The 14,427-nt window shown below is 39.2% G+C and overlaps 1 protein-coding gene across 1 annotated transcript in view; it reads right to left on the bottom strand.

Annotated features, from left to right (window-relative positions):
* Window positions 1–14,427, bottom strand: part of gabbr2 (gamma-aminobutyric acid (GABA) B receptor, 2) — a 207,538-nt gene that overhangs the window by 69,355 nt on the left and 123,756 nt on the right. The window contains exons 8-12 of the mRNA XM_023959777.2: window positions 12,382–12,442; window positions 9,531–9,611; window positions 6,880–7,030; window positions 5,599–5,731; window positions 3,407–3,514 (exon numbers count right to left, since the gene is read on the bottom strand). Of these exons, the coding sequence (XP_023815545.1) occupies window positions 3,407–3,514; window positions 5,599–5,731; window positions 6,880–7,030; window positions 9,531–9,611; window positions 12,382–12,442 (534 nt within the window). The remainder of the gene's footprint in view (window positions 1–3,406; window positions 3,515–5,598; window positions 5,732–6,879; window positions 7,031–9,530; window positions 9,612–12,381; window positions 12,443–14,427) is intronic.

Here is a 14,427-nt window from a genome sequence, read left to right on the forward strand (position 1 = left end):
GCTGAGATGGAGGTAGCGGAGATGAAGATGTTGAGGTTCTCCTTAGGAGTGACCAGGTTAGACAGGATAAGGAACGAGTACATCAGAGGGACGGCTCATGTTGCCTGTGTTAGGGACAAAGTCAGAGAAGCCAGACTGAGATGGTTTGGACATGTTCAGAGGAGGGATAGTGGATATATTGGTAGAAGGATGTTGGAGATGGAGCTGCCTGGCAGGAGGGCAAGAGGACGGCCAAAGAGGAGATATATGGATGTCTTAACAGAGGACATGAAGTTGGCTAACGTTAGGGTAGAAGATGCCCATGATAGAGTGAGGTGGAGGACGATGATTCGCTGTGGCGACCCCTGATGGGAAAAGCCGAAAGAGAAAGAAGAAGATCAGCTATTCAGCCAACAGCTTTCTTTTTGAATGACTAAATAATTCCTCTAATTAACAGAGATGCCATGTGTTTTCTTTTCCCAAATAACTCTGGCATACTGTTATTTTCTCTCCTGTAGATTATTTAACTTCGTATTAGAAAATAAGAAACCTAGTAAATGAGTGACAATTGAAGCCCAAAAACTATAGCCCTGTTCAGACCTATCCATGATTTCAAATCTTTGCTCTCCAAGAAGAAGTGAAGAGGGAGAGAAGAAGGATGGACAAGCCTCCCAATTTGAGGCTAACACTTGTGTCTGCCGTTCCCTTGACAGTAGTTGGCAGACATTTCAGGGGAGAAACACCAACTATCAGGCGGCTGATGCCAAAGCACCTGCACTCAATCAGCCTGGATGAAGTCGGCCCAGCACACAAACCCAAGCCGTGAGCCAACGTGACATACATCTTGGAGTTAAAGACCCACTTCCATAAAAATGTTGTTTTTGGTGTTGTTGGCGTGTTCTTCTTGTATTTTTCTAATGACGGAATTATTTTGAAGAAACTACATACTACATACTTCACCAATCTCCTTTCTGAAAGGTAATCCTAAGGTGCTGTCTATCTAACACCATTAGTGACATCGTTTTGCCTCGTACACCTGCCGTTCCCTTCCATTCGAAGGATGACTGTGAAAGGTTTTTCTCCTTTTTTATCAAAAAATTTGGATCAGCTCTCTGTGTCACGCAGCTGTTCTGGTTCTGTTCCTTGTCCTCCTCAGCCTGGGATTTTAGAAAGGTTTTTACCCGCTTCTCTCTTGGAGCTAGTCAAATCAGCTGGCACAGTGAAGACATCCTCTTGCTCTCTCGATGTGTTGCCAACATCTTTGCTCAAAGATGTCTTCCAGTCCATTGGTCCTTGGGTCCTGGCAATAATGAACTCGTCCCTGCTGTCTAGTCAAGTCCCTGAGCACTTTCCTCTCTTTAAGGAAACCTGGGCTTGATCCTTCCCCCTTGAGCAGTTCTATACCTATCTCTAATCTTCCGTTTATTTCTAAAATCTTCTAAAAGTTGTTGCTGAATAACTTACAACTGCTTTTGACAGTCATGGTGTGTTTTTTTAAATCAGTTTCAGTCTAGTTTTTGAGGAGCTCACTCCACTGAAACAGCCCTTCATATAGAGTAACTGAAGACATCCTGATGCAGAGAGATGGCGGACACTGCTCCGTCTTATTGTTATTGCACTTGACCTCAGCCTGTGAACTCAGTGTTTTCCTTTTAAATAGCAGCTAAACAGATTTTTTTAATTTATTTTTCCTTTTTCTGTTTTTACATTCTGTGTTTTACTTTGTGTTGTACTGTAAAGAACTTTGTGATCCGTATCTTGAAAGGTGCTAAATAAATACAGTTTATTATTATTATTATTACAATGATGCTTAAAATTGCATTTGAATCAGGAGCAAACGAAAAAATGTCCTTTAAAATAGATTGTGCTTGTGAGGTAAAAAAACAAACAAACTCCTCCATGCCTAAACTTCCGCCCACAACTGAGAGCTGAATTTCTAATGAACTCTTGCTGCTCTGCAGAAACTATGTCCTTGAAAGCAACATGTTTATTATGACTTTTGTGAAAAAACTGCATTATCAAAACTAAAGGACCACTGGGAACGCTCTGAAAACAGATCAAAAGATGATTGGAGTGGGACTATAAGCACTTAACGATATTGTGGAAGTGAAATTAGGTGGAAAAGAGCAAGAGGAAAACTGGTCTGAAACCATTGACTGCAAATGAGAACTGGACTGAGTGACTCCTCCCCCCTCATGTTCCAAATAGAAGGTAGAGAAATACTGACCACATCTGGTTTCTACGTGGCGGTGTCCATATAAAGAAAACAGGATGACTGAATTGACTTAATTTGGTTCAAGCTGGAAGTAAGCCATTTTCTACGGGTTATGTTACACTCACTCAGTCCAGTCTTCATATGCAGTCAATGGCTGAAACGCAACTACATGATATCAAAATAAAAAAGGCAACCTTGCTGTTTAGTCTACTTTTCTTAACAAAAATGGATGTTAAGAGTAATAGTAGCTCTTGACTTTTTCCCCCACCTTTTTTCTCTCGCTCCAGCTGGCTTTGCCTTTCATTTTCCATCTTTAAACCAACCATTTGGTGACTATTCTTCCCTCTATCTATCTAGCCTTTTTTTTTCATTTCAACAACTGAACAATCCCTCTTTTTTGGCTCTCTTTCTTCTTTCCGGGAGCCCACCTACATGCTCTCCAACATGAAAAGAGGGAATGAAGTAAAAGGTAAGTTAAAGTCTAAAAATACAACCCAGTCACTGCTGTCTATAATAGTGCCAGTGAAACAGATTGTGTCAAATATTTAAAAAGCCATTTGTGTTACTGGATCTGTCTCTTTCTCTCTTAGAGGAGACTTTCAAAGCAGGTACCAAGGCTTCCAGTCTCTCAGACTAATACGAGGCACAAGTCTGAGCACCGTCACCGACACACGTGTGAGGGTTTCACGACACGTGAGCCTCCAGGATAAGACTGAGGAGCAGAGAATGGGTTTTGGTTGCCACAGATTTAATTCTCTTGGTGTCCTTTCTCTTTCTTTCTGTTGTCGTAATTCTTTAAGTTTTTTTTTGTTTGTTTGTGAGGAACAGAAATGATTCTTTGAGTTTTTCTTCTTAAGTTAAAATTTGTTTTTTTTCTTTTAAGTAGAATCCTCAAAAAAAAAAAACAAATCTGAAGAAAACTACCTTGTACTTTGTACTTGAATTCGTTTTTAATTGCCACTAACTTTAACCTTAACAGTTCTTGTACTTTCATACATATTTTGCACACTTTCCTAACTTTTAACACTTTTTTTTTACATATATTGTGACAATATCCTAAAAATACCAGTAAGGAACAATGAGCTAGTGTGAAAAGGAAAGTACTTTTCAAATATTAGTGGCTGTTAAGATCTGCGGCATCACTCTGTGTGAATCGTATCGGCCACATTTCTAGTGGTTCTTAATAACTGATGAAAGCTTTTTTTAAAATACCTTCTTTTTCATCTTGACATTTTTGAAGATAGCATGAACCCTCCACGTCTTGGCAAACATAGCACCAAAAGCGGTCGTGTATCCAACAATAAGGATCCATGTGCGAACCTGTTTAAAAAAAAGAAGAATATTGTGATCAAGATTAGCTCACAGTAAAAACAAAGTTACGAAGTCATTAATACGATTTAGAATTTAGTTTTTCATTTTTATCTTCATTTTCAGAATTACATCTTAAAAAGCTGGTAAATCAAATCAAATCAAACTAATTTTTATTTTCTGTATATAGAGATTAAAGACCTTATCATTTTTCATAAACAATTAACATATAGTGCTGCACACTTTGCGTTAAAAATAATGTAAACCCCCCACCCCACACACAAAGCTTAACTTATGTAGAAAGACATTTTGAAACAGGTTCAGCACAAAATTTTTTCACTTTTATTGTTAAGGGGCTGTTGCAATTTATTACCCAATCACAATTAACCTTTAAGAATAAGTAGAGCCCTGTAACGGGCTGGCGCCCTGTCCAGGGTGTACCGCGCCTCCCCCCAACTGTTGCCTGCTCTGGCAACCCTGTGACCCCGAAGGCATACAGAGGGTACACAATCAGATAGGCGCGCACACACACTCAGAATTGTGAGAATTGTGTTGTGTTTTGATTGCCAACTCCCAACATGAACGTGCCTTGGAGGCACGTTCATGTTGGGAGTGGGGTCATCTAGACCCACTAGACAGTGCGCTGAACCTTTTTTCTTCAATGATTTGTGATCTTCACTGGTGTCCATGGATTACATGAAATCTTTCCACCTTTATCCACCTTTGTCATGGTAGGGAGAACACGTCAATGTAAGGGTGGGGTCATCTGGACCCCACAAAATAACACAAGGGTTAAAAGCATCTAATTCCCACCCAACCTTAAAAAAAGTAAAAGTGAAAAATTTGAACTTAGAGTAACTGAAAATGCCTGTTTAAAGTCGACACTAATGTTCTTTCATCGTAACATCAACAATTTTATACAGCTCAGTGTTCAGTCATTGCAGCACTTTGAGAGCATAAATTCCCAAAATGCACTGCTGTTTTTACATATTTTAAATAGGACATGCTAAATTTCTAATGAGAGGAAGTACCATGTGCTGTGGGCTCCCTTGTTTATTGAGGGAGTTGCGTTCTAAAAATAACCCCCGGCAGAACCCGCAAAGTAGACGCCTTCATTGTTTTTACCACAATTATAGATGATTTGAGGCTGTAAAGATAAGAAAAGATAAAGATACTTTATTGATCCCAGCTTGGGAAATTCGGGTGTTGCAGCGACTGCGTACGGGCTCCTCCCTGCACACTCTTTACACTTTACTGTCTTGTTTAAACTCAAAGTTCAACCTTCATAGACATAGAAGTCCAGTATTATAAAAGGAAAACAAAGATCTGCTTCTGATCAAAGATTTATGGAAATTTGGAGAGCTGAACATGACCTGTAGACGCGGCACAGAGGGGATTGATTGACAGTAGTCAACAGCCAATCAGGACGCAAAGCACAGAGTACAGTCAGAAAAAAGAAAATAGGCATAAAAACTGCACTAAAAGGATAATACAGCAAGAATGAGAAAGGTAATATAGCAGGGGGACCACTGTCTGCCTTCACCAAACTTAGCATTTGAATGTTCTGAAGAGCTCTGAAAAGAAGATTGAAGAAAAAGTAAACTCCCATTTTTAAGGCCCCACCATTATTATCAGGGGTTTAACCTGAATTCCTGTCTTCTGACACAATCTGTTCATCCATGCTATTTAAACTAGGAGCTTGAGGTGTCTGACATCACTTTGCTGTGCTTGTGCCGGTTTCTGCATGTGGTCAAGTTTTATCTCAGGGAAAAGCGGCTTATCACTGTAATCAAAACTCTTTAATTAATCCAGTATCTACACAGTCACAGAGTAAATGCTATACCTAAAGGGTAGGAGAATAAATGTGCTTGGTGCTAGTTAAAGACTTGCAGGAGGATCCTGGTGCCATAGTTTGTGGCACATTGTGCACACGTGTTTAATGTGTAAAAGAAAGCAAAATAAAACATTTGTGTTAAATCTGCCTCATACATACGAAAGAAATAAAAATGAAAAATCCCTTTGATTACCACTAACAGATGTTTTAAGATCAAATCTGGACTTCAATTTATGTTATTTAAAAGTGTCAAGTAACTTACGGTGCAGAGGGTCTCAAACACCCGTTCCGAGACAAATCCGCCGTCTAGCCCAAAGAGGAAGATGGAAGCGTAAGAGAGCATGCCTCCTAAGATGATTAAGTTGTTCATGTACGGGCTGGACATCTTGATGAGTCTGGAAAAAAGCAACATAAATGTAAAAAATGCCTCAACATTTGATTGATACATTTTTGAAAAAAAATTATAATAGTGTGTGAAATCATGAAAAAAAATGTTTTTTTATTTGACATCAAAAGAGTTTTGTGACTTTCCTACATCCAAGTCTGTCTTTCTTAAAGACCCACTTCAATGAAAATGGTGTTTTTGACATATTCATGTGGCATTTTTTTTTTTTTTGGATTGAGGACATTTGTAAAGGAAATTTCGATTAAAACAGCCATTCTGAGTAATGCTTTATTCGAGTCATGGGGAAAATGGAGCAGACAAAAACTGCTGTTTGAAAAAGATCGTATTTGTGAAGTAGAAAATACGCTGGAGGGACTAGAAGCTCCCTGCTCTGCTCCATTCTTAGAAAACCACTTATAGATCACTAGATCTATATATGTCTTTGCTTTCCTCATCCGAGCTCAAGAGAACCTAGCTGCAGACATCAATGTCCAGAACCAAGAGTCCTCAACCGGAACCGGAAGTTCCCCCATCTGACTCCAGACTGTCCGGCTAAATCCATTCAATAATAAGTATAAAAATGCACCTCAGAGTATTTCTTTTTTCAAATCCTTGTACATCCAGAGCAGACGCAACAATGCTGTTTGAAAAAGATTTGTGATTTAGAAAGTATGCCAGGTGTGCCACAAGCTCCCTGCTCCATTCCGTTGTGATGCATCCACTTGTAGAGAAATAGATCCATGCACGTCTTTGTTTTCCTCGTCTGAGCTGGAATCTGGATCTAAACTGTACAGCTGGATAGCTTCCATTTTGCTCAACACTATTGTTCCCTCGTAGTGCTGTGTTGGAGGTGTGAAGTCACAAGCTCCCAGTGAGGGGAAGGGGAAGGGGGGTGGGGCTGCTATGCGCCAACTCAGAGGCAAATTTCTAATCAACTCTTGCCGCTCTACAGAAACTGTGTCCTAGAAAACAACACAGATTTTTAAAATGTTGGCTAAAAACAGCCTGATCATCATAAAAAGACCACTGGGAACGCTTTAAAAACACATCAAAAGACGATGGAAGTGGGACTTTAACAGCTGATGAGTCTCTTCCTCCCTGCACTGTTCATTCGTTAGGTATGTCCTTCTTTGAATGTAACCCCTTTCCTGTGCTAACCTGTGGTTTCGGTTTTTGATGTTGAAGAAGAGAAAGGCTCCAGCCATGAGCATGCCCAGAATGGTGATGGTGGACAGGATGCTGTAGAGTGGCACATTTATGTGCCGCCGTTGTGGACGCACTATGGTGCGATCCTTTGGAGGCTCCACACCTACAAGACAGAGCATTAAAAAAAAAAGAAGGAAGAATCTGTTATAAAAGTTAAAAAAAAAAAAGAATTTCTGTAACTTGCTGCCAAACCAACTACTTGCTGAACATTTGAACTGTATCACTCTATTCCTCTCTGATTATTTTTATTTAGTTTTTCAAAATCAATGTATTGGTCCGGCGTTTCGATAGCGGAATATTTCTGCTGGCAGTGGTTCAGTCATTGGTCAGGGCTTTCTTAAATTGTACTTTTTTCTCACTAATTTCCCAACTAGTGACAATAGTATCGGTTTGTACCGATCCCCACGCTGTCAAGGGACACGGAACTAAGCTTCTTTTTCTTTGAGACTGTTTGTTTAACAGTAATGGTAATAAGAAATACGGGACAGAAACTGAAGTTGAAAAATGGATTGGTGAATAATTCAGCTGAGAAAGTGCAACCCAAAGTTAAGAGTCCTTGTAGTCAGTGTGAATGTGTGTGTTGGAGTTGAAGTACTTTAAATGGAGAAAGTGAATCTGTGAACTTAAAGAAGGTCTACACACATCTAAAAACTCAAAACTTGGAAATTTGTTGGAAGTCATTTGGTATAAAGACTTCTTAAACAAATTGTAGTTTCGCCTCATTTATCACTTATCTCTCTTTTTTCAACTCTCAAAGTGTAAACCTTCATAGAAAAATAATTCCAGTATCATAGAATGAAACAAAAATTTTCAAGGAGATTTACATAGATTTGAAAACTGAACTCATTGATTGATTGACAAGTTCTAATGTAGCTGCAATATAGCAAAGGATCACTAACATGTTTTAGTTACTCATAAACCCAATACTTTGTCAACTGAAAAAAACACCAAAATGCAGAAGACTAAGATTGGAGGCAGAAATGTACAATTATTATACAAGAACTTAAACATGGAAAAACTTTGAAACAAGGAAAAAAACAAAAAGGATGACAAAACAGATGAACTGAAAACCAGATGTGTAAATACTTTAAGACTAATTAATTTAAAATACTTGAACCTAGTGTGATGCAATAGACCTGTAAAACAAAACATTCTTGAAAATAAACTAACAGAAAACAACAACAAATGACAGCACAATCCTCATTGAAATGAATTGAATTGACTGAAGATTTCACTTTGAAAGACTAAACTGACCTGTAAAATAAAGCAAAGTAACTATGTTCATGGCAAAAAATTTTAATGATGGACTTCTGTGTAGACAATGAACTCAAAAGCAGGTTAGAATTACATTATTATTTATTATACCATGGTCTGGGTGAATACTCGATTCTGATTGGCTGGTAGGTGTGGATTAAAAATGGATAATCCCCAGTAATAATGCACACCTAAAAAAGAAAATCTGGTTACGTAGCACAAATGTTCTTTATGACTGCGTTGGCCTAAAAGCTAGCTGGTAACCGTAGCAACTGATGCTTTGTTTAATTTATCGTGTTTAGCAAACCACTTTTCTTCACCATTGCAGTGCGAATTCGGCGTGGGGTCTTACCATGTATCAAATAGCCCGCTTTTTGTGAAAAAGTGACTTAAACCTAATAAAAAATAAAATTAAAGTAGTAAAATTTGATTGAATACTTTTATAAGTGACCATGGTATGTAAGGGATGATGCCCTTTGAGTTGTGTATTATCAGAAATGAAAGGACTTCACGTTCAGGCTTCCACATTGTTTGTTAATTGTTAATTTCTGATAATACACACCTCGTCTGACATGAACAAGCTGGATGTGAATAAGTTTATATAAAACATTGAGCAGACTTTCTTCTAAAGTGCCTTGCAGTTTTCTTACTAGTGGTGGCAACATGAGAATAAAAACATAGGATAGGAACCCTCAACAAATCAACTGGCAAACATCTGTTTAACCTGCTGACGCACAGCCACTGAAAGTATATTTTTTATCAGTCATCTGTTTTGGTTTTATCTGTGCTGCATGAACTACAGTATTGAAAAATAGAGGGGTATAAACCCCCCGTCCCCCCATCATGCCGTCTTGTGAGGTTGTGACTGAAGTGATTCGAGCAGTTTGAGAATGCACAAACTAGAGTTGGAAAGCAGGCTGTTTGTCACAGCAGGACAACTGTCAGTCAACTGATTGTGCGACCGTGATGCAGTGTTTAAGTACACAGCGGTTTACTGCTGCAGCATCCAGCTTTGATCTGATTAAATCACCAAAATGCAACAGCAGCAATCCTGTCTTTTTGTCCTCCTTTCTCTAATAGTGAAAACAATGTATATGACACAAAATAAGCTACAATCTGGTGGTTAGTTTCAATTTTCTTCCATGAAGCTTTTTTTTTTAACTTTAGTGATGATCAAGAAAAACGGAGAAAAAATAACTAAATATTTGCTTTTTTTTATCTTAATGGTGACTGACTGTGATTTTGCAGCTCCAATAAAATGCACAACATCTAAACAAGTGTTGGAACATTTCTACCCCCCCCCCCCCCCTACAACAATTAGAAAATGGATGTAATCAGAGTTTTCTTACCCTGGAACTTGATGGCATTGTTGATGAGGTCCAGCACATCAGCAATTGCATTGTACTCGCCCACCTTCACCTCCCGACCCTCTGTAAAAACAAGAACGTATAAATGTAGACATAAAAGCACTATGACCATAGAGATGAATCCACAGAATGAAATGTAGTCTTTAGCTTTCAAAGTGTGTCCATGGCTGCGCGTTTTTGCCCGAATATGGACTTAATAACTTGTGTAGTGAGTTCCAAACACAGAAGCCCAAAATCTGCACGTATGCGCGTTTACATAGACATTTCTTTGAAAGTGGCCGCTTGAATGCGTGTTGCTGAGGCCCGTGTGAACATACAATAGCTTTACACTCATTCCTTCTTTTACATGGAAAATCTTTTCAATCTTTTTTTTCCCCTTTCTGGGAATTTATCGATGCTTTTGCAAAGTATACATTTATAGAATATTCTTTGATCTGTAAAATGAGAATGGAATCCTCATAGAAACAAGACTGCAGGTTCAGTTTCCCCATGTGCTCAAGTGTTCTTCGGTAGAACACTGCACCCCACATGGCTGGTGCCATTGTTACGCAGCGGAGCGGCCTTCAGTGTGTGAATGTGTGTGTGCATGGGTGAAAGGGACAGTGACTGCACAGCACTTTGGGCCTTCAAGGAGTTAGTTCAGAGAAGGTAGTAAGGTCCTGTATAAGTCTACGCATTACCATTACCAACAACCTCCAGCACTGGAAGTGCTTTGTAAGATTCAAACACAGAAGTATTTATTTTTTTGTGCTTTCCCTATGTTAACCCTTTTAACACCAGAGTTTTAGATATTTAATCGACAGCAAGTAACGTTGTGGCAGTTTCCCCGGACTGAAACTCCACACAGGAACTCAAACATACACACACATACACATCATATGCTCAGGTGGGTGCACACATTCAACCATTGTAACATCTGGGCAAGTTCCCTGATAATGATGACACACACTGACATACACTTTGTTAACTCCTTTATTCTTTTGGGTGGTTTGTTTGGGTGTGTTATGTTTATGTATTTTAGTATGTTTTGCTGACTTGTGTCTTACCTTTTTCAGATTCACTTCCTGGGTCAAAGGACTCAACTTCTGGGTTTGGTAGGCTTTAGTAGGGCCTGACCAAAATTCAACCATTAACCTACCACTCTGAAGTGACTAAAGACTTCAAAGCACACAGACTGCTGCAAACTCCAAGTCAACATCACACTCTATGGAGCTTTGCTTCAAACGCAGCTATTTAAGAATTTTTTTTTTTATTCATTGAGAGACAACAATCTGCCTCTCTGGTGTAAATTTAGGGGTATTGTGACCTTGTCAAACAAAAACCAACATTTGCAGGTAACAATGGCTTGTTTAGAGTTTAGAGAGTTGGATATAAGGGGAAGAGACTTCTGGAATTTTTTTTTAGCATTGGGCACAACCTGATTTGTCTTTTTGTTCTTGGGAGGGTGAGTTGCATGAGCAAATCTCTTCCATTATCACTCCCACAGGACCAGTGGATTCTAGTCTCTGGCAGCCATCACAATGGACATCATCACCATCTGTGATTACATGACAAAGACATTGCAACCTTTCCCTTCTCTCCTTATTTGATCCGAAGATTTCAAACAGCAAAGCTTCAACATGTAACCATTTCAGTGATGTGAAGGAAATGTAGTCAGAATTTGTATCCCTTGACATGATCATTGCCTTATTTTCCATGCTTGTTAAAGTCTACATGTTAAGGGTTTTGTTTAACAAGTTGTCAGAAATTGTAGGCTCATATGTTCACCTCAAGGAACGTCATGAAAATGGTACATACTATTGGCGTGCGTATGATCAATGTAAAGTGAAATATTTGTATGGCAGAAATAGGCTGAACGCACTTATAAAGTCCACGTGATGCTGTCGCACAGTGTCCTTACTTTACATTCACATTGTTATGCCAAGGTGACATATCCCATAATGCCAGTGCTGCGACTCAATTGCAAGTTTTTCAACAAATTTAACAGGTGGCCGCGCAACAGCACTTGTAATCAGAGGCGGCAGTCACACTTTTACACACTGTCCAGTGGCCGGCCGCCGTCTACAATCATGACCACGCCAACGATTTTCCTAAAAAATCAGGCGGCGGCATGAAATCTTGAAGATTTTGCAGGTGGCTCCCCATCATGTGGTGGCAGTTGTATTTGTGGCCGTGGCATTAGTAAGGTGTGCGTACTGGCTCCATACTGACCACACGTGGACGGCACATGCACAGGCTGCGCATGTGATACGTAAGGACGCCCACACAAACTACACTCTGATTGTCTAATGTCCTCATTTCCAGACCAATGAGCTTCCAGGGCACAGAGCGCAGGATTTGGGGGGAGTTGAAAAACGAAAACTCTGTATTACGTGCCTGCGCCCTAAAGGTTCACTGAGCAATGATATTTTTTGCGGTTCACCTGTGTGTCTTGTAGAGGTTTACCCATTTTTCGACTGTAGACAACCCGTATCTGCTCGTCAGGGCAGTCAGGACTAAAGCAGAACTGTTGTTCAGCTTGTTGTAAGCTCTTCTCCTTTTGATCTCTCAAGTAAAATCTCAAATGAATCAGAGTAGCTCAGATTAGAAAATAAGGTCTACAAACATTGTATTTTATTAATATATATATATTTTTTCTCTAACTTGTTCTTTCCAACAACTGAGCAAACAGATGAGAGCTGAAGGCCTTTTTTGTTGGACAGGTTTTACTATTACAAAAAGAGGTTATGAATCTTCGGGTAACTAGGGTGTAAATTTGTATATCCCCCTTTTTAAATGAATAAACATTTTAAATGAATTTACAAACCGTGGAGTGAAAGTGCTCACAAATTACCTTGAAATTGGTTGAATTTTATTGTCCCCATCCTTTCCCCATTACGGAACATGACTTGACCCTGGAAAAAAACAAACACAAGGAAAGACACACAATTATTTTTTTTCATCCTGAAAGTATACATTTACAGATTTATATCTGTAGATCAACATGTCTTATTCAATTCATTTATTGTACACAGGATCAAAGATGATATGCCTCGTGCGCCGTATTTCTCTGACATGAGGGTGCTGACAGGAAAAGGGCAAGTCTCAGTTTCTGCACAGTGTCTTTCATCCGATTAGAACTTTATAAAATTGATCTGTTTATAGAGGTAAACTAGATTACCTTTGAGCCAATTCATTTGCTAATATCCCAGGAACAGCATCGGCCTTGGAAGACTGCCAGGTTCAACTGTGTTTGCACGCTTGCAATTGATCCAAATCAAGACATATTAGCCATTAAAAACAGTTCAGGCAATTTCACTTTTTTCATCAAGAGATGAAGACACAAGTGAGGCTTGAAATTCAAATAGTAACAATCAATGCTTCAAGCGTTAGACACAACGGCCTTAACGGGTGGATATGGGTCATCTGCGGGTGAAAAATGGGCAAATTTGCATGGGGCGTGTAGGTGGTTCCAGGAACGATCAAGATCTTAGACCATCTGGTGAACCCATAGGCCTCGCTACAACCTGTTGCCTGCAGCATGCCCATAGAAAAAGTGTGCATGAGGCTTTTCACTCCACTGGTTCACAAGGTGGCCTATGACCTTGAATTTTAAGCGGGGCATCTCTGTGCACTGTACAGATTTGCCCCTTTTCTGACTGCAGACAACTCATATCCACCCATCAGGGCAGAAACTGCGTAGGACACTGGAGCCTGCATCCATCTCTTCTATAATGCTCATAATCAAAATAGATGAGGAAACATTCGCTGAAAGAATTTGACCATCCCTGTAACCCTTTTTACAGTAAAAGGTGTGTCAAGTGTTCAGATATTTAGGTGACTACTGGACAAGTGGCTGCGTTTTAATTTCACATATATGCAAAACATTGGCGAAATTCTACAAATTAAAAAAAAACACTATTTTGCAATCACACTGTTTCCATTAAATCATAATTATGCCATAAAAATAACCACAAACTCACGCGATAAATCATTCAAAAGCACGGCAATGGATGTGAACAATACTTTGATTACTCATCATCGTCTTTTAAAGGACACACACGCCTTATTTTGAAAGACTACTAGATTCTCCCCACTCATTATAGACGCATGTCAAGTCAATTGGTCACCAGTTGGAAATCCATCCGCTGCTTTCTTAATTTAGTGTTGACCACTCAGTCGAAACCCCCAATCTAGCAAAGTTAACAATAAACAAAAATATTTAGAAAAGTTCTTTTTTACAGAAAACAGTCTGGGGACGGTGCCGGCAGCACATACTCTTCCTGGAAGGGGCTGTTCTTCACTTTTCTACGCCACAATGTGAGAACTGGTGCTCAGAGCGCAGGTTTCAATAGGAATACTCAGAAATGATAGAACAGATCAAAATACCACTTGGGGGTTTCTTTTTGTGAGGAATGAACATTATAATAAACTTAAAAGCTAAAAAAAAAAAGATTGTGCATGGTATAGGCCCTTTAACCCTTGTGCTATCTTAGATGACCCCACCCTTACATTGACGTGTTCTCCCTACCATGACAAAGGTGGATAAAGGTGGAAAGATTTCATGTAATCCATGGACACCAGTGAAGATCACAAATCATTGAAGAAAAAAGGTTCAGAGCACTGTCTAGTGGGTCTAGATGACCCAAGTCCCAATGGTAAAGTGCCTAGGATAGCACAAGGGTTACCCACATATGAACATACATGTTTGTATGTATGTGTTTGTTCAATATAAGGATGTATGATTTTTCCCATTTGAGTTCCACAAAAAATGTCCAAAGGTTTTTATCTTTTTTTTTATCTATTCAACATGGGACAATTATAGAATGTATGTTTGTGCGTGTGTAAAGTGCCTAGGATAGCACGGGAAACTAGAAGTAAAAAAAAGTAAAAATCAGAT

This window comes from Oryzias latipes, chromosome 11, assembly GCF_053564925.1.
Source record: "Oryzias latipes strain Hd-rR chromosome 11, Olatipes_Hd-rR_3.1".
In the NCBI taxonomy this organism is placed as follows: domain Eukaryota; kingdom Metazoa; phylum Chordata; class Actinopteri; order Beloniformes; family Adrianichthyidae; genus Oryzias; species Oryzias latipes.